General features: G+C 45.2%; 1 protein-coding gene across 4 annotated transcripts; it reads left to right on the top strand.

The window, feature by feature from the left end:
• Window positions 1–865: 865 nt before the first annotated feature.
• LOC130366732 (uncharacterized) lies at window positions 866–18,717 on the top strand. 4 transcript variants are annotated; one of them, XM_056569057.1, is made up of 9 exons: window positions 866–1,056; window positions 3,219–3,248; window positions 10,410–10,531; window positions 10,610–10,637; window positions 12,253–12,404; window positions 13,918–14,076; window positions 14,884–15,024; window positions 18,040–18,069; window positions 18,643–18,717. In XM_056569057.1, the coding sequence occupies exons 2-9, from the start codon at window positions 3,242–3,244 to the stop codon at window positions 18,676–18,678; spliced, it is 675 nt and encodes a 224-aa protein (XP_056425032.1). In that variant the 5' UTR covers window positions 866–1,056; window positions 3,219–3,241; the 3' UTR covers window positions 18,679–18,717. The 4 variants fall into 4 exon arrangements, with proteins under 4 accessions (XP_056425032.1, XP_056425031.1, XP_056425029.1 ...); XM_056569056.1 differs by lacking the exon at window positions 18,643–18,717 and having other exon boundaries at window positions 13,924–14,076; window positions 18,040–18,336; XM_056569054.1 differs by lacking the exon at window positions 18,643–18,717 and having other exon boundaries at window positions 18,040–18,336.
• Window positions 18,718–24,165: the final 5,448 nt, after the last annotated feature.

Raw genomic sequence — 24,165 nt, 5'->3', positions numbered from 1 at the left:
CATAGGACTGCAGGTCACATCTATACATTATCTGTACTCAGAGAGTTATCACTGTTATCTGTGCTGTTACATAGGACTGCAGGTCACATCTATACATTATCTGTACTCAGAGAGTTATCACTGTGTTATCTGTGATGTTACATAGGACTACAGGTCACATCTATACATTATCTGTACTCAGAGAGTTATCACTGTGTTATCTGTGGTGTTACATAGGACTGCAGGTCACATCTATACATTATCTGTACTCAGAGTTATCACTGTGTTATCTGTGGTGTTACATAGGACTGCAGGTCACATCTATACATTATCTGTACTCAGAGAGTTATCACTGTGTTATCTGTGGTGTTACATAGGACTGCAGGTCACATCTATACATTATCTGTACTCAGAGAGTTATCACTGTGTTATCTGTGATGTTACATAGGACTGCAGGTCACATCTATACATTATCTGTACTCAGAGAGTTATCACTGTGTTATCTGTGGTGTTACATAGGACTGCAGGTCACATCTATACATTATCTGTACTCAGAGAGTTATCACTGTGTTATCTGTGGTGTTACATAGGACTGCAGGTCACATCTATACATTATCTGTACTCAGAGAGTTATCACTGTGTTATCTGTAATGTTACATAGGACTGCAGGTCACATCTATACATTATCTGTACTCAGAGAGTTATCGGTGGTGTTACATAGGACTGCAGGTCACATCTACTACATTATCTGTACTCAGAGAGGTATCTGTGCTGTTACATGGGACTGCAGGTCACATCTATACATTATCTGTACTCAGAGAGGTATCTGTGCTGTTACATAGGACTGCAGGTCTACTATATTATCTGTACCCCCATTCGCTCTCCCAGGTTGTACCTCCAGGTCTTCTCCGCCTTGTTGAGTCACCTGCACATAATGCGGCTCCTCCCTGGATCACAGCAGGTGAAGTCATCTTGGGTTACTCCACCATTCCCAGTGTCTACTGGTGACTTCAGGTCTCTGGTGTTTTTTGGGGGGAGCTGAAGGCCCCTCCTCCCCCTGTCTGGTCTGGAGTAGAGGTAAGAGCCCCCCTCACTGCCCGGTTATGTTCTGCCTCGTTGTTCCTCTTAATGTTATATATTTATTATTATTATTATTATTATTATTATTTTTAATCAGCAGAAAATCCTCAGTTTTTGGCCTCAGTTTGGTTCACACTTTGTATTTCGTCGGTATTTTTAGCCAAAACCAGGACACAAACTATAATGGAAAGACTTGTACCTCTTCCTGGGTTTTAGACTCACTCCTGTAATTGACTAAAAATGCTCCATGTGAACACGGCCTTAGTGTGTGTTTGTACCTCTCCACGGCAGTAGAAGTGTCAGCAAAACTGCATGTAAATTGGCCGCACAGACCACCCGTCCTGATGACCTGGTGGAATAGTCTTGGGGTCCTGGGTCCAGCCATGGGCAGTATATACTAGTTTCCTCCATGTTTGTATGAGTCTACTCCCATCATATACTGAGGTTGGACTGTGAGGGAGAGACCAACATGGTGCAGAGTGCTACCCCTTCAGCTAGGCCTCTTATGGTTTTTGTACTCTCACAGTATTCGTGCCTCCTGGACCCCAATACATGAGATATAGATATATATACACCTTAATATGATTTCTACTTCTGAAACGTCTCTGGACCTGACCAAAGTCTGTGGAACCCACATTATAAAAACACCAACTTAAAGGGTACCTCTCATCAAAAAAACTTTTGATATATTATAGATTAATGTATGCAGAATAACCTTCCAATTGCACGTTATTAAAAAATATGCTTCTTTCTATTTAATTTTCCACTTTGAAGAACTGACCACTAGGGGTCTCCCTACCAGTCCTGGCAGCAAGCATTTCAGACTCATGCTGGAGTCCTAAACACTACGAGCTGCCAGTCTGCTGTGTTCACAAAGGAGAACACTCAGAGCTGCCAGCCTGCTTTGTTCACAGTCTGTTTGGCTGTGAACAAAGCAGGCTGGCAGCTCTGAGTGTTTAGGACTCCAGCATGAGTCAGAAATGCTTGCTGACAGGACTGATCGGGAAAAATACAATAGAAAGAAGCATATTTTTCATTAACATGCTATTGGAAAGTTATTCAACATTCATTGATCTAAAATATATCAAAAGTTTATCTGATGAGAGGTACCCTTTAAAGGGGTACTCCGTCCCTCAGCGTTTGGATCAAACTGTTCCGAATGCTGGAGCCGGTGCCGCCCCCTCATGATGTCACACCCCACCCCTCAATGCAAGTCTATGGGAGGGGCGTGACAGATTTTACCCTATAGAACGCTTGGCAAAACATTAAATAGGGTAAAATCTGTATCCTCACCAACCCCAGGGGACGCTCCTGCCCCCAGGGATGGTGAAGATATGAACTTATAAACTAGTCACCGCCGTGGCCCTAAGTAGTCCCCTGAGCGGGGAGCTCCTCTTACCAGGTCCTGTTAGTGCAGCCGGCAGCGATACCCCCTCCACTTGATTGACGGGCCGCATCATTGCTCTGCTCCAACTGTTCAGTGAGCAGAGCGATGACGTGGCCTGTCAATCAGGAGGAGGGGGGGGGGGGTGTCTCTGCCGGCTGCACTAACAGGACCTGGTAAGAGGAGCTCCCGTCCCAGGGTACTACTTAGGGCCACGGCGGTGACTAGTTTATAAGTTCATATCTTCACCATCCCTGGTGGCAGGAGCGTCCCCGGGGAGGGTGATGATAAAGATTTGACCCTATATAACGCTTTGCCAAGCTCGATCCCGTCCACTGATCTCTTCTGCCTGCTTGTAAGAAAAGTGTTAGAACATTTAGAACATGTTCACGTGACGGAACTTCCAAGCAAAATCTGGCAAAAAATTCCCCTCTGAAATTCCATTGCAACAGAGCCCTATCGCTGCCAATCGCTGCCGGTCTCCCATCTGGGCCAGTGATTGGCTGGGCAGGCAGGTCCTGCAAGAAGCAGGGAGAAGATCCGAGATTGCGGTGAGTTGAGCTGGGAGAACCGTGACTAGGTAAGGATGAGGTTTTTTCTATTTCTCCTTGAGTCTGTGTAAACCGCCCTTGAGCAGTATTATCCTTCCTCCCGATGTCCTCTGACTCTTTTTGACTCCTCATTTTCCGGTTTTACCCAGGTTCCATGTTGGTGGTAGAGATGGGTGATGAGCGGTATGTAACACTTCACTAATTGGTTTCTGTTTATTTTACAGGGTAGAATTAACCCTGACAAGAGATGTCAGGTAAGTGGCCTTCATGATGTGTATTTTGTATTTTTTTATTTCGTTTTTGTATCAAGCATTACCCAACTAAAACTTAAATGGGTACTCCGTTGGAAAACTTTCTTAATTAATAATTTTTTTTTTTTTTTTTTACATCAACTGGCGCCAGAAAGTTAAACAGATTTGTAAATGACTTCTATAAAAAAAAAAAATCAGCTGTATACTACAGAGGAAATTCTTTTCTATTTGAATTTGTTTTTTGTCTTGTCCACAGTGATCTCTGCTGACACCTCTGTCCGTGTCAGGAACTATCCAGAGTAGCATAGGTTTGCTATGGGGATTTTCTCCTGCTCTAGGCAGTTCCTGATACAGGCATCAGGTGTCAGCAGAGAGCACTGTGGACAAGATTAACAAGAAATTCAAAAATAAAAGACTTTCCTCTGTAGCATAAAGTTGCTAAAAAGTACTGGAAGGATAAAGATTTTTTTTTTTAAATAGAAGTCATTTACAAATCTGTTTAACTTTCTGGCACCAGTTCATTGAAAAAAAAAAATATATGTTTTCCACCAGAGTACCCCTTTAAGGGGTTTTCCGGCTTTATATATCTAATCTCCTATCCAAAGGACAGGGGATAAGATGTATGATTGCAGGGGTCCCGCTTCTCGGACTCTTGTGATCTCGGTGCAGCCTTCTGTGTCGGGCAGTGCCACCGAGATGTGATGTCACGGCCATGCTCCTCGTGACGTCACGGCCCCTCAATTCATGTCTATGGGAGGGGGCGTGACGGCCGTTGGCCGCCACGCTCCCTCCCATAGACATGAATGGAGGGGGCGTGGCCTTTGGATAGGGGATAAAATGTGTAAAGCCAGAATACGCCTTTAAACAAGTTTTCATTAAAGATATACGGTATCATTAATTGTACTGGCTTCAGCATTTTATTGCTTGAAATACCCATGACAGGAAGTTGTGTAGTTCTCTGATTGTCAGTGTGGTGTTGTCTCCAGTTTCCTGGATTTCCCCCCCCCCTCTTTTCTCTGACATAAAGTTGTGTAGTCCTCTCCTTGTTTGTGTTATTGTCTCAGTAGATTCCAGTTTCCTCTCTCCCTCCCCAGATGGGGCATCATCCTCTGCTTTCTCTAGAGCTCAGACCCCACCTACCTGAGTGATGTCACTAACTCTGACCTGCCCCTACATCTCTATTTCCCTGTGATATATATATATTCTCCTAATTTGGACATTTAGGCTAGGTTCACTCTAAGTAGTTTCTAGTTGAGTACGGCCGACACCGATTGATTCAGTCGACTCAAGAAGCACCCAGACGTTGCTGTCCCCATAGACAGCAATGTCTTCTACATGGATTCCGCCTCAAGAATGACCAAGAAGATAATTTTTTTTTAAATCAGTGGGTTGTCTGTATAATACAGGACAGGTCCCCGGAACACGAGACTCTTTGTCAACAAATGGAGATCCATAACAAGCTCGGGTGAGGGTAATGTGTGTAATTAACCTTTTCGTGACGCCAGGTCGTTGTTGACCTATACACCACCCCGAGGTAGACCAGCTTCTCCTGTGCCAGGCATGGGGCAAATAATCACTCCGAAGCAAGGTTACAGATAACTGGCTTGCTTTACTGAGGTTGGAAAGATGGTACGATCCGTTACAGCTCAGATTAGCGTGAAGGAGTTGCAGGATGAACTTTGGGAAGCTTATCGGCTTGCTAGGACTTATAGTTGATTGTGATGTGACTGACTTGACCTGTATGTAACCCACACTAGACTGTAGTTACTTGGACTTGACTAACTTGGCTGATTTGATTGCTGGACTTGACTTAAAAGGAATCCCCCAGACTGTAGTGCTTACCGCCAGGCTTTGACTTTCACCCAAGCGCAGGGGTTAAAGGGGTACTCCGCTGCTCAGCGTTTGGAACAAACTGTTCCGAACGCTGATGCCACGCCGCAATCTCGTGACGTCATAGCCCTGCCCCTCATGCCTAAACACCCCACCCCCTCAATGCAAGTCTATGGGAGGGGGCGTGACAGCCGTCACGCCCCCTCCCATAGACTTGCATTGAGGGGGCAGGGCGTGATGGCATGAGGGGCGGGGTTATGATGTCACGAGCTCCCGGCTCCAGCGTTCAGAACAGTTTGTTCCAAACGCTGAGCAGCGGAGTACCCCTTAAACTGGTAGTAGATGCGTGGTTGCTGGACTAGGCCTCAGGACTCCTTCAGAATCACTTCACACTTATCTCAAACTGTACCTCAGCAAGATCTGCAGAACAGAACTCTGATCTCACTATATATGGGAGCAATTTAGAGAGATCCCATTGGCCGGATAAGTCACCTGGTTCACCTTTGCATACTCCCCCTAACAGCAAGGTCCATGACAACAGGTTTCTTAATGTAACAAATGCATAGAAAATACCAATACATTAACCATCGTATAACATTGCAGTACATAGTGAATTCTAGAGAGTTCTGAGGAGAGTGGGCCCAAGACGGACATTGAGGCAGCATCTGCCACACAGGATGGGTAGGAGTACAGAGGAACACGTGATTCTGTACTGGGTCACCACAGAGTATATGAAAATGACTTCTGTAAAGTGTCAAACCCTTCAATGTGGCCTCATGTTCTGTGAATTTATTGCCGTGGGGCCTCCATCAGTCATGGTCCAGCCTTGTTGCTCCCGTTGTGTTTTGCTTTTAGTTGTTTTGTTTGTTTTTCATTCCTTTAGTTTATCATCTTGAATAGTGACTGGTTAGGGTTAATGTGACACATTATTACAGTCATCTATTGTCTTTTCTTCTTGTTCTGTCTACAGTCACTTTCTTTTTGTCCTTGGGGGAGATTTATCAAAACCAGTGAAAAGCAAAAGTTGCTGTGTTGCCTATAGCAACCAATCAGATCGCTGCTTTCATTTTTAACAAGGCCTCTGCAAAGAAGCGATCTGATTGGTTGCCATGGGCAACTTTTCCTTTTCACTGGTTTTGATAAATCTCCCCCATAATAGTTCTTTAGGCTCAGTGATGGTAACAAGACAGTTTATATCTATATAAGATAGGGCTACTCAGCCCCTACATATCTTATCCCCTATCCAAAGGATAGGGGATAAGATGTCTGATCGCGGGGGTCCGACCGCTGGGGACCCCCACGATCTTTCCGGCAGCACCCCCTGCCATCTTGAGCACGCAGCAAGCTTCACTCCGTGCCTGCTGACTAGCGATGCAGGGGCCAATGGATTGTGACGTCACGGCCCCACCCCCTAGTCACTTCACGCCCTGCCCCCTTAATGCAGGTCTATAGGATCCTGAAAAATGGCGGAAACCTGATGGAGGTTGATTAAAGGGGTACTCCAGTGAAAAACATCATTTTTTCTTTCTTTTTTTTTTTTAATAAACTGGTGCCAGAAAGTCAAACAGATTTGTAAATTAATTCTATAAAAAAAAAAAAAAAAAATCTTAATACTTCCAGTACTTATCAGCTGATGTATGCTCCACAGGAAGTTATTTTCTTTTTGAATTTATTTTCTTTCTGACCTCAGTGCTCTCTGCTGCCACCTCTGTCTGTCTCAGGAACTGTCCAGAGCAGGAGAGGTTTGCTATGGGGATTTTCTACTGCTTTGGACAGTTCCTGAGACAGAGGTGTCAGCAGAGAACACTGTGGTCAGACAAAAAATAAATTTAAAGGGGTACTCCGCCCCTAGACATCAGATTGCCGGGTCCCGCCACTGGGGACCCCCGCAATATAGCAAGCTGCACCCACCTGCTTCCGGAAACTCTGGAGGCTCTTAGGCTAATTCTTCCCGACCACAGGGATGGAAGATTGTGACGTCGTGACTCCGCCCCCGTGTGACATCACACCCCACCCCCTCAATGCATGGGAGGGTGCGGGGTGTCATGTCACGACTCCACCCCCGTGTGATGTCACACCCCGCCCCCTTCCGTCCCCGTTGGTCGGGAGTAATTAGCCTGAGAGCCCCCAGCGTTTCTGGAAGCAGTTACAGGTGGGTGCAGCTTGCTATATTGCGGGGGTCCCCATCGGCGGGACCCCGGTGATCTGACATCTTATCCCCTATCCTTTGGATAGGGGATAAGATGTCTAGGGGCGGAGTACCCCTTTTAAAGGGTTATCCACCATAAGGCGATTTTAGTACTTACCTGCCAGAACTTGATATTTCTTGTTGGATTTTGTTCTCTAAACTACACATCCCATAGTTCCATGCTTGTAAGTTTGAGGTCACTTTACTCCGGTGAAAACCTTTTTTCTTTTAAATCAACTGGTGGCAGAAAGTTAAACATATTTGTAAACTACTTCTGTTTAAAAATCTTAATCCTTCCAGTGCTTATTAGCTGCTGAATGCAACAGAGGAAATTCCTTTTTTTTGGAACACTGATGACATCACGAACACAGTGCTCTCTGCTGACATCTCTGTCCATTTTAGCAACCATGCATAGCAGATGTATGCTAAGGGCAGCATGGTGGCTCAGTGGTTAGCACTGCTGCCTTGCAGCGCTTGGGACTTGGGTTCAAATCCCACTAAGGACAACAATAAATAAATCGCTATTATTATTATAATAATGTCAGCAGAGAGAACTGTGCTCGTGATGTCATCAGAGAGCATTCCAAAAAGAAAAATAATTTCCTCTGTAGTATTCAGTAGCTAATAAGTACTGGAAGGATTAAGATTTTTTATAGAAGTAATTTTACAAATATGTTTAACTTTCTGCCACCAGTTGATTTCATAGAAAAAAGGTTTTCACCGGAGTACCCCTTTAAAACAGTGTTTTCTAATTAGGTGGCCTACAGCTGGATCAAAATTGAAGCAAGACAGACTCCCTCTGATCACCTGACTAGTGATGTCACGTCTCGACACAATGCAACCTGGGAAATCCCGAGACATGAGTAATTTTGTATGCTGTTAAAAATAAATATTGAGGCTATAAATTATAATCACAGAAGAATTGTGAGAAAACTCTCACACAGGTACAGACATTATATTATGAACTACACTAACCTTACCACCCCGGTAACATAGTCAAATAAAAAAAAGACCTACATGAATAAAACCACAAATCACATATGTATAAAGAAGAAAAGAAGGCAAAGATACCTCAGCAAATTAAACCTACACAGATCCCAGCCTCAATCTACCAAAAGTATCACACACAATATACCAAAAATGTTATCAAATTAATTTTAGTGCACATATAATAACAAAAATACCCCCCCCCCCCATTAAAAACTTACAGCGCTCAGACAAGAATAAAATCAAGCAATGGGGGGGGGGGGGGGGGACACAGAGTAGAATAGAATCCATATAACAGTACAAATGCAGCTGCCGCATACAAGAATTTTTGATAATGTATTACCATAAATAGGTAATGGGGGACTAGGGATGACAATGGACAGTGCGTTACAGCAGGTAATGCATGAAGGAGAAGGTGCAAGTGTGTGTGTGTGTATATTAATATGCCTATACTAATACTACAAGCACATACGATGGCCCCGACATACGATAATTTCCACATATGTTGGCCTCCAAGGCCATCGCATGTTGAAGGCAGCATCAACAAATGATGCTTTTGTATGTCGGGGCCATTGCATAAATGGCTATCCGGCAGCGCAGACTGCTTCAGCTGCCGCCAGATAGCCGTTTAATGTGCCCCGTGTGGTCCGGTGAGTGTCACTCACCTGTTCCGGACAGTCCTCTTCGTGCTCCGCTGCATGGCCATCACTCTTCATTGTCATCAGGTCGCTGCGCACGCTGTCCCGTCATCCAATAGGAGCGGCGTGCGCAGCGACGTGATGACGGCGATGGAAAGTGACGATCCAGGGCAGCGGTGACGGTTCGGAGTAGCGGGGATAGGTGAGTATAATTTTCTATATTATTATTGCACGGATCCCCCAACTTACGATGGATTCAAGTAACGATGGTTCATTTGGAATGAATTACTATCTTATATTGAGGGATCACTGTATTGCACTAGCCGAAGATATTATTAAAGCATCAAATAGACAGTGATACAGACCAAACTTAGTAGCGTGACCTACTCCGGTGTTCCCCCACCTCACACTCCAACGCCTTTTGCCCTGCTTCGGGACGAAAATGTCTAGAGGGGGAGTACCCCTTTAAAGAATCCTAACAGAGGTCAGAACATTACATTGCTTAAAGCTCGTGGACCCTATTGTCAAATCATTAACCAGGACGCCACTTTTTAGGTGCCATTTATAATCCTGATCTCTTCCTATATAGTCTGAAAGAGAAAAGGTGCTCAGTGTGTAGAACCTCAGGGTCAGATGGGGAGGGGGGGGGACAATCCAAAGCCGCTTACCAGATTAAGTTGTATGAGCTCACACACAACAATGGGTAGCGTATGAAGATAGTAACCATCGTCCGCAGCCTTCCTGGGAAGTAATAAGCAATTGGGTGACTGGAGATTCCTGATGAAGCTGTGCATGCGCAGCGAAACGCGTTGCATCCTTGTTGAATAAACCTACCTGGCTTTTATACCTTCTGCTTCTCTGCAATTACTCGTCCAGCACCGGATTCATTCCTACATCTCCAGTCACCCAATTGTCTCTTCTTATATAGTGGAAGATTCCCTCAGGCACTACAGCTAGTGTTGCTCGCAAATATTCGCAATGCGAATTTTATTCGCGAATATCGCATATTCGCGAATATGGCACTATATATTCGTAATTACGAATATTGTTTTTTTTTTTTTTTTTTCACAGTACACATCACAGTGATCACCCCTCTCTGCTTCCAGCTTGTGTGGTGTAAAGAAGGCTCTAATACTACTGTGTGAGACTGGCGTGCGGATTTCCGCATATGCGAAAATTTGCATATGCAAATTTTCGCATATGCGAAAATAAAACGAGAATATTACGAATATGCAAATTTAGCGAATATATGACGAATATTTGTCCATATATTCGCGAATTCGAATATGGCCTATGCCGCTCAACACTAACTACAGCTCGGGTGTGACTGATACTTCCACCCAACCAACCTATTCCACAATCCCCCCCCCCCCCCCCCTGGTTCTTCTGTGGTCACATGGATCTTTGGACAGCTTTGTGGCATGGTGACAATGTAATATTTGTGTGATTTTTTTTTTTTTTTTTTTTTTTTATATTTTTTTTACTATCGAAGCAACTTGTAGCTGTGTTTGTATTTTCCAGGTTTCAAGTCTGTTCCCATCCAAACTCAACCTGAAAGGCCATTTCAACCTGCTAACGTCTTCCGGGAAACACTGACTCCTTCCACAGCCATTGTTCCTTCAGAACTGGAAATCCTTACAAAGGTTAGAAATCTCATCGATTGCCGAGTCTACAAGCAGCTGGTGTGGTGCCAGAATCTCAACCTTTCTTTTTTATTACAGGTAGAAGAGATTGTATTTAAAGAAAAAGGTAAAATAATGGTTGGTAGAAAGTCGTTTGTTAATGGTAAAAAATCTTAGTCCTCTCCAGATTCAGCCGTACGTCCTAAAGCTGGACATGCATGAAATATAGCTGACAAATGATCAGCTGATGGTTAATCGATTCCCCACATCCACATGCATTATTGGCACAACCGCTGCCAAACATCTCTGGTGGGAGCTTATCTCCGTTAAAAAAAAAAAAAAAAAAAAAAAAACAGGGGGTACGTATAAGAAAAACAAGTCCCCTAGCAAATATCAATATGGGCCTAAAGTGGAAACTGATTATGCTCACAAGGCAAAAAGGTCTGGTGTATATTTCCCTTTCCATGACCTGTTGATCAATACATCCTCCATTAAAGGGGTACTCCGTTGCAAGACATTTTATCCCCTATCCAAAGGATGGCGGATAAGATGTCTGATTCTGGGGGTCCCACTGCTGGGGCCTTCCGCAATCTCCCGCAGCACCTAAACAAACGCTGGATTCCTGCGGCAGTTGTCATGAGGTCAAGGTCACGCCCCTCGTAATGCCATGCCTATAAACATGTCTATAAACATGAATGGAGGGGGTGTGGCGTTACGTCACGATCACGGCCTCCAGCTCCAAATGTTTTGAACAAAATGTTCAGAATGCTGGCGCACCAGAGTACCCCATTAATAAATACTGTGTAAGCAACAATCCTCCGGCCACTACCTTAGCTGATCTGATCACTGTGGCCGTGCCGCGGGCGATAAGATCAGCTATTACAATAGCCGCACTGCCGCAGATGCCATGATCTGTATTGATCACAGCATCTGAGGGGTTAATGGCGGACATCAGCACGATCGCTGATGTCCACAATTACCGTTGGTTCCCCGGCTGCTGATAGTGGTGCTTCCGGTCACGTACAGGACATAAATGTATGTCCCAGAGCGCTAATTACCAGCGGATCAGGACACACATTTACGTCCATTGTCATCAAGGGGTTAAGGTCAAAATGAGTCCTTAAGGGGCTAACAGCAGCATTTCAGAAGCAGTTACTGTATATGGTCAACCGTAACCCAACCCAAATGTGTGTCTTCACTCTGTCTTCTTATGTCTTGTAGAGACTCTTCTCCAACAGAGAATGTTCAATGATCTTCTTATTTCCATGTATAATGTATAATGGGAAGTATTGGTAAATACAGAAATCTCTATATGCCAGTAAATAATTAGAAAAAAAGTAAAATTAAAAAAACAGATTTTTTTTTCCCACCCACTAAAGTAAAATATAGTTGATTTTTACTGCTTCAATGGACCTCTTGCAGGTCTACGTAACCAGACTTATGCTTCATTGTATATTGATGGCGTAAGTACAAATAAATGGGAGCTGAGTTGCAGTTACCTGGTCGCCCCACTTTTCAATGAGCATTGTATGGCTTCCATTCCCAGCATGCCTCCACAGCCAAGGGCACTGGTATAGTGAGTAATGTCGAACAGCTTTGAATAGGCCATTAATCATAAAGTCCCAGAGAACCCCCTGTATGGCCATTTTTCTCGCTGTCCGGTTGCACTCGCAGAAGTAAATGTTGGTCGTAGAACACTGTTGTCATATTGTTTGACCGCACGTTGAATTTTTTCCTTTTAGTCTTCCAGACCCGAGATGGGAAAACCCTCTTCTCAGTACATCAGGAACCTTCTGGGTCCACCCTAAACCTGTATCTCAGAGACGTGTACCAGGAGAACATGGCTTGGCTTCATGTGATCTCGGATGATGGACGCTCTGGTCATGACTCTTGTGTGAGTTTTGTTATTGAAGATTCATCTGTATCATGCGTGAAGTCATAGATGGGTAGTAAAAGCTTTGTATGGACTCTAAGTTAAAGGGGTATCCAAAGGAAAGGGGAGAAGATGTCTGATCGTGGGGGTCCTGCTTCTGAGAACCCATGCGAGCTCCCTGCTGCCCCCAGAGGTCATCTAGAGCGTAGGATGCAACGTCGGAGGCTCATGACATCACAGCCACACCCCCTCAATTCAAGTCTATGGGAGGGGGCGTGATGGATGGCACGCCCCCTTCCACAGACTTGCATTGAGGGGTTGTGGCTGTGACATCATGAGCCTCCGCCCCGCATTGCCACTCATCCGGCATGGAGCAAAGTTTGCACCGTGCATCTAATGACTGGGGTCCCACAGCCGAGATCGCGGGGGTCCCCAGCCGAGATCAGACATCTTATCCCCTATCCTTTGGATAGGGGATAAGATATCTAGGGGTGGAATACCCCTTTTAAAGGGGTTCTCCACAAATTGAAAAACAGACCTATTTTCTTTCAAAGACCGCTCCCTGTCTGTCTCCACTTTGGGTGTGGTATTAAAACTTGGCTCCATTCACTTCAATGGAACTGAGCTGCACAACCACATCCAAACTGGAGACAGACAGGGAGCCATCTTTGAAAGAAATCATCTGTTAATTGATTCCTGGATAACCCCTTTAATCCAGGTGATGATTTCTGATCAGGCTTTTACCTCATCAGATCAAAACAATGCTGGACATTATGACCCATAATACAATGCTACCATAGTCTACACTGTAACTGGGATCACTGGGTGGTTATGTAGTCCTATCCATTTCCTGCAGGACTACAGAATTCTAAATCATGGAGTATAGCTATAGAGGTTGTACATTGGCCCTGGCTCCCCAGGGGTTCCAAAGAATTCTTCTGCATTCACTTCAGATATTCTCTATAACTAACTTGTCCATTGATGGAGAAAGTGACCAGAAATGAATAATGGAGGTCTAGCATTCATAACCTATGGTTAAGGGGGAACTCCGTTGGAAAACTTTTTTTTCTTTTAAATCAAGTAGTGCCAGAAAGTTAAACAGATTTGTAAATGACTTCTGTTTAAAAATCTTAACCCTTCCAGTACTTACGAGCTGCTGTTTACTACAGGGGAAGTTGTATTCTTTTTGAATTTCCTTTCTGCCTGACCACAGTGCTCTCTGCTGACACCTCTGTCCATGTCAGGAACTGTCCAGAGCAGGCGAAAATACCCATAGCAAACCTATTCAGCTCTGGACAGCTCCTGACATGGACAGAGGTGTCAGCAGAGAGCACTGTGGTCAGACAGAAAAGAAATCCAAAAAGAAAATAACTTCCTTTGTAGAATACAGCAGCTGATAAGTACTGGAAGGATTAATATTTTTAAGTAGAAGTCGTTTACATATCTGTTTAACATTCTGGCACCAGTTGATTTAAAAGAAAGTGTTTTCCAGTTGGTACACCTACCCAGTCACCTGTGATTTGATTTCTTTTAGTTGCAGATTGTTGCCCTTCCGGCGCGCCCTCTGGGTAATGTAAGGATTGATTCCGTATCTGGAAACCTATACATCTGCGTTCAGTCGACAAAGGAGACATCTATGTTTTTTGCAAGTCTTCCAATGTTTCTACCTACACAAAAGAGCACTTCAATAGAGGTGAGCGAATTCATCCATGTACTGGACAGCAATGAGACAATGATACATGGGAAGGGCAGAGGGGTTACCTTTACATTTATACCCTCCATCCCTTCTGTGATATCATGGATTTACCCATCCTCACTCCTGTGCCACGTCCAATCCCTGTGAGGCGCTGCTGGGAGTGTTCCGATGCTGTCATGACGACATGATTTGGACAGGGCAATAATGTCTCTTCTGGTTGGACCCCTGCCTGTTCTGATTCTGTGCTTTTGGTTCTGACCCTTAGGCCTGTTTTCTGGTTGTCCCATTTTCTGTTCTGCCTCTGGCCTTGATGTGTCCATGTGGTATTGACCTGACTTCTCTGACTTTTTTTTCTCTTTAATGCCCTGTGCACTTAGTAAGTGTAGGGACCGTCGCCCAGTTGGGGACCTCCGCTTAGGGTGGATTATCCGAGTCTGGACAGTGGCTGGAGTGATTTAAAGGGGTACTCTGCTGTTCAGTGTTTGGAACAAACTGTTCCGAATGCTGGAGCCGGTATCGGAAGCTTGTGACGTCATACCCCCGCCCCCTCATGATGTCACATCCCACCCCCTCAATGCAAGTCTATGGGAGGGGGCGTGACAGTCATCACGCCCCCTCCCATAGACTTGCATTGAGGGGGCGGGGCGCGCCGGCTCCAGCATTCGGAACAGTTTGTTCCAAACACTGAGCAGCAGAGTACCCCTTTAAGGGCTGCCTGCCACCAAAACTGACATAATATCTACATGTGGTGTCTCTTATCTTGTATTATAGTAAGAATTGTCTTGTCCTCTTATCATTCCTAAGATACTGAGTATGAACGGGTCCCATCAAGTAGCCAAAATAATGAGTGAGAAAGAAGGGAAATCTGTTCAAGTCGTCTTCCAGTTCTCTATAGACATGGAATCCAGTGCAAAAATTGTAATCCTTGGAGCTTTCCTCTACTTGGTGAGTACGTGTGCGTCTATCATTTATCTAGTAGAATAATAAAGTGGCAACGTTTCAACCGCACCATCAGGTCTTTCTCAAGCATGAAAAAAATCTCAAGGTGAGGTTGAAATGTTGCCACTGTTATCTGATGGGGGAACAAAGACACTTGACTTCTTTCACTACTTATGCCCGGAGTGTCGTCTTCCGTTTTCTGGATATTTAACCTTGGTATGGTTTTTAGGACTCAGCACTAACAGACTACAAGTCCCAGCACTGTGCCCGATTCATCTTCTTTTTCATTTGGGCATGTAAACATAAATAGATGGGGGGGGGGGGGGGGGGGTGATCACATACCTTTTTATACAATGGTGATGAGCCCCCATTTTTGGAGATATAGTGATAAGTATCCCCTCTGACAGTCTTGCTACTAAGTCAAATGGGTGGAATGGTATTCTATTGTGTTGCCATACTTCCAGTGCGGGGGGGGGGGGGGGGGCATCCATAACCCCCTATACACAGTATGGGGGATAAGTGTCCGATCACAAGCGGGTCCGGCCACTGGGACACACCCAACCCCATCCACAGAGATCTCCTATATGGGGCCCGGCCCTCTCCCATAAACATATCAGTCCCCTGAGTATTCTGGCCCCCACCTTCGGTCTTGTGCTTATGCTGAACAGGAGTGATGACCTCCTCAGCCAATCGCCATCTAAGGCTGGGTTCACACCACATTTTTCAAGTACGTTTCCCAAATACATTTTCATCATTGAAAACTTATGGTACTGTATTGAAAATCGTAAACATAGACAAATAATTGAAAATTGTATGCATCCGGTTGCATACGGTTTGCTTGCAATACGTTTTTTTTCTGTACTTAAAGGGGTACTCCGGTCCTGAGACCTCTTATCCCCTATCCAAAGGATTGGGGATAAGATGTCTCACTGCGGGAGTCCCGCCGCTGGGGACCCCCGCAATCTTGTATCTGCCACCCACCTGTTTGAGCTGCACGCCGTGGTGCTAGCTTGCAAACAGCCGGGTGGTGATCACGGAGCCAAAGTATCGTGACATCACGACTCTGCCCCCGTGTGATGTCCCCCCTGCCCCCCGCTATGCAAGTCAATGGGAGGGGGCGTGACAGCAGTCACGCCCCCTCCCATAGACTTGCATAGCGGGAGTGGGGGGTGACGTCACACGGGGGCGGAGTCGTGATGGCTGTCACATCCCCTCCCACAGACTTGCATAGCAGGGGGGGACATCGCATGGGGGCGGAGTCATGACGTCACGATACTCCGGCCCTGTGGTCGCCACCCGGCTGTTTGTGAGCTAGCACCGCGGTGTGCAGCTCAAACAGGTGGGTGGCGAATACAAGATTGTGGGGGTCCCCAGCGGCAGGACTCCCGCAGTGAGACATCTTATCCCCCTATCCTTTGGATAAGGGATAAGATGTCTCAGGGCCGGAGTACCCCTTTAAAACCGTGGCTTATCTCCAATTTAAAAAACTTACTGCAACCGCATACATTTTTATTTTAACATGGACGTCAATGGGAAACGCACATATATGGTTCCATATGTGAAACCTTATACGTTTTTTTACTTTGCACATGCGGAGTCCCCACCCAATAAATAAATAAATAATTCAATAAAACAAGATTAACCTTTATTAAAAATGGACAACATTTTCAAAAACGTATGTATGTTTTTTTTCTTTATAAAAATGGACGGAACCGTATGCACTTTTAAAAACAGTATACCATTTAAAAACACATACGATTTCCTTTTTCCCATACGGTTCCATCCGTTTTTTTACCATACGGTTTTCTTTAGAAAAACTGATGTGAACCCAGCCAAGGGGACAAGGACATATTAACCCCTTAAGGACCAGGCCAATTTTATTTTTGCGTTTTCGTTTTTTCCTCCTCGTCTTCTAAAATCCATAACTCTTTTTTTATATTTAAATCTACAGACCCATATAAGGGCTTGTTTTTTGCATGACCAATTTTACTTTGTAATGAAACCTCTCATTTTAGCATAAATTGTACGGTGAACCCCCAAAAAATATTTTTTTAGGGAGGAAATTTAAATGAAAACCACAATTTTGCACATTTTGGAGGGTTTCGTTTTCACACTGAACACTTTATGGTAAAAATGACATGTGTTCTTTATTCTGTGGGTCAATACGATTAAAATTATACCCATGGCTAGATACGGTACTTTTATATTTTTGTACTGCTTAAAAAAAAAATCTAAAATCGCCCTATTTTGACCACCTATAACTTTTTCACATTTGTATTTATTTTTATTTTTTTACTGTTTATTTTTACATTTTTCAACTTTTTTTTTTTTTTTTTTTTACACTTTTTATGTCCCCATAGTGGACTATCTATAGCAATCATTTGATTGTTAATACTGTTCAGTGCTATGTATAGGACATAGCATTGATCAGTATTATCGGCTATCTCCGGCTCTGGTCTGCTTGATCTCAGACCAGAGCAGGAGATGCCGGGAGACGGACGGAGGCAGGTGAGGGGACCTCTGTCCGCCATTACAGATGATCGGATCGCCGCGGCAGCGCTGCGGGCGATCCTATCATCTATTTTGACATGTGCATTGCTGCAGATGCCGTGATCTGTACTGATCGCACAGCGATATGATCATCTTTAATGGCGGACGGAGGTCCCCTCACCTGCCTCCGTCCGTCTCCCGGCATCTCCTGCTCTGGTCTGAGATTGTGCATGACACGAGCACCGCTCCGATGCTCGCGGTCATACACAGGACATAAATGTACGTCCTGGTGCGCGAAGTACCACCAAACCAGGACGTACATTTACGTCCGTGGTCGTTAAGAGGTTAAAGGTGGAGGTCTGAGTGCTTAGGGGGACTGGTAAGTTGAGCTGTGAGAGTCAGGCTCCTTCCTTCGGTATCTTTACATGCCTGTATCTCTGCTCTAAAAAGGAACCTTTTGGACTCTTTGTTTCATTGTTTTTCTAATCTTTTCTTCGTTGACTTCACTACTCATTTGTTTTTGTATTTTAGAACTTTCACCTCCATGAGATTTTAAGACTGGTAAATGTTTCTACAAATTTCCAAGATGTATGGATTATAGACTGTATGGACTGGGAGAACAGGACGGATTCCTGCAGCCAACCTTGGGAAAAGCCGAAGGGTGGAGAAGTCGATGGCTCCAGTAATGATGGCGGCTGCTGCAGTAAATGTGGCACCGGATGCCGGAGCTGTCTGTGTTGTTTTGGGGACTGTTTGGTCTGTTGCTCTGAATGCTGCCAGTGCTGCTTATGTTTTTTTATGTGCCTACAGTGTGTTTTGTAACCTTGACTGCCTTTATATGAAATATATGTTTATAGCTATACAAAGTGTTGATGTTTCTCTAAGGCCACAGGACATTAAAGGGGTATTCCACTGCCCCAGCGTTCGGCCCAGCTGCGGGGGTCATGACCACATCTCTTGTGACATCACGCCACGCACCTCTTGTGACGTGATATTACAACCCCCAAAGCCCGCACCCAGAGTTCGGAACAAAATGTTCTGAACGCTGGGGCAGTGGAATACCCCTTTAAGGTGGGCAACATTTCAGCCACCTTGACCCCGGCTAACATATAGTTGTCTCTATTTCTCCTTTAGGGCTTCAGGATGATGCCTCTAGGGGTAAAAACCTAGAGTTCATTTTTCCACTTTTTCTATCTTCTAATACATGGCAAACGTTGCCGACCTATAAGGGCAACTCACATGAAACATTTGTTATATAATTGGATATTATCTTCTGTCTCCACGTTCCAGGTTTTAGATAAGAAATGTGCCTTGAATTTTTCAGAAAGAGAGTAGTAGTAGTAGTGGGAAGCCACACCCCATTTTGTCAATTTTACACTAAGGTACACTTTATGAGGGCAGCATAAAGCTGAAAAGGTCTCGAAAAAATTTAACTTTTTTCAAACATTAAGCCAGATGTATTCGTTTCAATAATTCCCTCTTTTTTGCTCAAAATATTGCTCAACTGCCAAACCAACAAGGTCTACATTGCATATTAGTCTACCCAGCCTGTGCGAATCCATGCCTTCTGCTTGATCTCCATCATAGTAACCATGCAGTACTATCTCAGGCTTGAAGCCAACAAAGAGTTAAGTGTTTGCAGAAGAGTCCTTGCTAAGCTTTTCCTCTCAGAGCCTCTCCTAGGGGGAGATTTCTCAAAACCTGTGCAGAGGAAAAGTTGCCCAGTTGCCCATAGCAACAAATCAGATCGCTTCTTTCATTTTGCAGAGGCCTTGTTAAAAATGAAAGAAGAAATCTGGTTGCCATGGGCAACTGGGCAACTTTTCCTCTGCACAGGTTTTGAGAAATCTTCCCCCTAGTTGTTGTATATTATCTTCATTTAGAATATACAATACAATGGGAAGGGTTTCTGTCACACCATGTGGCAGTGCCTCAGCAGAGCAGGCAAGTGGGGTCCAAGGCATAAGCAGTTCTGCAGTCCCCCAACACAAACACTGATAGAATTGTTCGCTGCTGAAATTCCTCAGTTTGGGTCTACGGAAGATCCATTCACACTAAGGGTATGTTCACATTGTGTAATTCCCGCACATAAAACTCAACCACACATAAAACTATAAGGGGGTTGCTAGCTTTTGGAATTTTTGGTGCACACCCTGGATCTTTGGCTCATTGCCCTGAATCTCTGGTCAATTGTATATGTGTCCTCAGGACTAAGGTACAGCTAAATACTATGGCAGAGCAGAGAGCTTCCTCCGTTCTCATCCTGAACAAAACATACTTTACAAACACGTACTCCCCTGCTCAGCATTTGGAACAAACTGTTCCGAACGCTAGAGCCAGCGCTGGGAGCTCATGAAGTCATAACCCCGCACCCTCATGACATCACGCCTCACCCCCTCAATGCAAGTTCGTGACAGTAGGAGCAGCGGAGTACCCCTTTAACCCTCAGCCTCTAGCTAAAGTATACAACCAACAATAAGGGGTACTCCACTCTGCAGGGTAGGGAATAAGTGTCTTATTGTGGGTAAGTCCAATCTCTGTGCTCCATGCACTGTGTATGGGAGTGGCAGAGCAAGCACAGCTCTCATGTATCTTAGGCACTCCTAATGGAGAACCAAGCCTCATTCTGAAAATAAGTGTTTGATTGTAGGGGGTCCAATCTCTAGGACCCCCTGAAACCAAACACTTATCACCTATACTACTGCTAGGGGATACATTTTAAAGTAGGGGAGTACCCTGCCTTGTAAAGTAGTAGAGGTCCTTGCCTCTTGTTTGCAGCTGTGAGGTTGCCCTAAAGGGGTACTCTGCCCCTAGACATCTTGTCCCCTATCCAAACGATGGGGGATAAGATGTCTGATTGCTGGGGTACCACCGCTGGGAGCCCCCATGATCTCTGCTGCGGCACCCCAGTCATCCGGTGCAAATTTCGCTCAGTGCCGGATGACTAGCGATGCAGCGCCGGAGGCTCGTGACAACACGGCCATGCCCACTCCCATAGACTTGCATTTGCATGGCAGTGACGTCACAAGCCTCCAGTGCCGCAGCCGGCATTCTAAACGAACTCCGGGTACTGCAGGGAGATAGCGGGGACCCAGCGGCGGGACTACCTTGATCCTACATCGTATCCCCTATCCTTTGTCACGAGCCTCCACCCCGCATCCAGTGGCATACCTACAGTTTGACCCCAGCCCCCTCCGGTGGCACACACCCGGGTGGGCGGGGGGCAGCGCAGGCCGCCAAACATGTCTGCCACCATACTACTCGATGGGTGTCAATAGAAACCGTGCAGAACCATATGTGCGTACGGTTCCATACGTTTTTTGACTTTGCACAGTTTGACTTTGCACTCCAGTAAAACTTTATTCATAATGGAGTGAAAAGTTAAAAACGTATGTTTTCTTTGTTAATATACGGGTTAAAATTTGTACACATGTTCTTGATACAGTTTAGTCTGGTTTTGAGGAATCCGTTTTTCATCATAAACCTGAGAGACGAACTGTATTGCATAAAACGTGATGTGAACCCAGCCTTACCCCGGTGTCATGGAAGCATCAGGTGAGCAGACACTGAAGATGGAAGGAAGCCTGGAGAGGTCAGTGACAGGTCAGGAGATCACTGATAACCTGTGTTCCCAACATGTCCTAAGTCATGGGTCTTAGCAGTAGATCGGACCTGGGACCCACTTGGAGCAGCTGAGAGGACCTCCGGCAGACCTTCAAACAATCGGACCCCTGCATACATGTTATGGGGGTGCCGATTGTTTAAGGGGAAAGTGATGGCAGCACTTAAGTGCTTTGATTACAACAATTATTAAAGGATTAATGACAGTGACGTCATTAGATGATAGCAGCCGTCACTTACAGTCTACGAATCCTGGTGCATTAAATGGGTTAGCCACCTTTTCACATGACTTTTAACCCTGCTGTGAGTCTGATGTATTACCTATACATACCCTGAGGCTTCTATGGGGCCCCCGTTCTGTCACATTACTCCGCTACAGCCCGCTGCATGGCTGCCTATGGAGGAGAATGTTACAATACGTGCCACTGTGCCTCCTCCATAGCAGTACATTGCGTTCAAGCAAGAAGTGTAGGCACAGTATATGTATACTTTTAAAGTAATATTTTATTTTTTTGCTTGTTGGTTAGGGGCATGGCTGGACCTAGGGACTTGAACCCCGTGTCTTTTTGAGACCTAACAACACCCCTGTATGTGTGGCTGTGATGGTAGTTAGAATGATGGCCAGAGTCAGGGCAGCAGGATCGACCGCAGCAGTTAGCGGGGGGGGGGGGGGTGATTTGATGAGGAAATAGCCTTATTGGCCCTACGGCAGTTAGGGGTCCTCAACTAATGTAATTTTCAAACCCCAGGGCAAAAGCCCGGGGTAAAAAAAACTTTTCGATCAACCCCTAAAAATTAACCTTTATTATATCTGGTTAAAATAAGATTATTAACCCCCAATGTTGATTAAAAATAAATCAGTACGGACTCTATAGACTGTAAAGGTATAAGGAGTTAACGCTCAATTTCTCCATATCTCATGGCTCTGCAGTGCCATTAATAATATTTTAACCAGATATTATAAAGGTTAATTTTTAGGGGTTGATCTAAAAGGTTTTTTTTTACCCTGTGCTTCTGCCCTGGGGTTTGGAAATTATATTTGATGAGGAGACTGAGAATGGGGGAGGTTGATGAGGGGACCGAGGATGAGGGGTTGAACTTGCTGATGAGGAGATGGAGGGATATGTATATGTATGTATGATATGGGTGTGTATGATGTGTGTGTGTGCATATTATAGATGTGTGTTTGGTGTATGTATGTATGATCTGTTATGAGAAACAACGAGCAGTGCCCAGCTCCTGCAACTCCCCACCATGTCTCGGACTGGTGCATGTCAGCACCAATAGCACACTATAGAAAGGGAAGAGATTGTCCAGTGCAGAACGTGCATTCTTCAACAATTTATTGTTTAAAAACTGACATTAGGACAAGGGAAGTCATGTGACATGTTTCAGGTGTCAGCATGCACCCTTAGTCATACATAGTACTCCATAGAAAGGGTTTCATTATATAGGGAAATGCTTGACGACCTCATATGACTTTCCATGTCCTGATGTCGTTTTTTAAACAATTAATTGTTGAAGACTGCACGTTCTACGCTGGAAAATCTCTTCTTTTGCTATGTATGATGTGTGTGTATGATAGATGTGTGTATGTAGGATAGATGACACATCTATTATACATTCATCTATCATACACACACATCAATCATACATACATATACTGTACATTAATGTGAGGGGTGATGGGCCAGGGGACAAATGAGTATGGGACGGCCTAGGGCAGCACAAAACTAAAATACACCACTCATGAGTTGGGGAATAACTGTTTAGATTAGTGATCCAATCTGCTGCTCTCCAATTATTACACAACTACAACTCCTATCATGTTCATTACCTTCTGGAGCAGGGGTCTGGAGGAGGACAGTACAGGGTATGTGGCTGAATTATATTCAAGGGGTACAGTGTTGAGCAGTATTATATTCAGGGGGTATTGTGTGGGACAGTATTATATTCAGAGGGTACAGTGTGTGGCAGTATTGTTTTTAGGTGGTACAGTGCTGGGCAATATTCAGGGGGTACAGTGTGGGACAGTATTATATTCGTAGGGTACAGAGTGTGGCTTTATTATATTCAGAGGGTACAGCATGGGGCAGTATTATATTCAGAGGGCACAATGTAGGGCAGTATTATATTCAGGGCATACAGTGTGTGGCAGTATTATATTCAGTGCATACAGTGTATGGCAGTATTATAGGTGGTACAGTGCTGGCAGTATTATATTCAGGGGGTTCAGTGTGGGCAGTATTAGATTCAGGGGTACAGTGTGTGGCAGCATTTTATTTATGAGGTACACTGTGGGGCAGTATTTTATTCAGGGAGTACAGTTTGGGACAGTATAATATTGAGGGGGTACAGTGTGGGGCAGTATTATATTTAAGGGGTCCAGTGTGTGGCAGTATTATATTTAGGTGGTACGGTGCTGGTGTTACGCCGAGCGCTCCGGGTCCCTGCTCCTCCCCGGAGCGCTCGCGGCGTTCCTCTCTCTGCAGCGCCCCGGTCAGACCCGCTGACCGGGAGCGCTGCACTGACATTGCCGGCGGGGATGCGATTCGCATAGCGGGACGCGCCCGCTCGCGAATCGCATCCCAAGTCACTCACCTGTCCCGGCCCCTGGCTGTCATGTCCTGGCGCGCGTGGCTCCGCTCCTTAGGGCGCGCGCGCGCGCGCGAGCGCCAGCTCTCTAAGATTTAAAGGGCCAGTGCACCAATGATTGGTGCCTGGCCCAATTAGCCTAATTAGCTTCCACCTGCTCCCTGGCTATATTACCTCACTTCCCCTGCACTTCCTTGCCGGATCTTGTTGCCTTGTGCCAGTGAAAGCGTTTAGTGTTGTCCAAAGACTGTGTTTCCAGATTTTCTGCTATCCATATTGACTACGAACCTTGCCGCCTGCCCCGACCTTCTGCTACGTCTGACCTTGCCTCTGCCTAGTCCTTCTGTCCCACGCCTTCTCAGCAGTCAGCGAGGTTGAGCCGTTGCCGGTGGATACGACCTGGTTGCTACCGCCGCAGCAAGACCATCCCGCTTTGCGGCG

This window comes from Hyla sarda, chromosome 4 (genome assembly GCF_029499605.1).
Source record: "Hyla sarda isolate aHylSar1 chromosome 4, aHylSar1.hap1, whole genome shotgun sequence".
NCBI classification, from domain to species: Eukaryota; Metazoa; Chordata; class Amphibia; order Anura; family Hylidae; genus Hyla; species Hyla sarda.
This window is presented reverse-complemented; position numbering and strand designations above follow the sequence as displayed.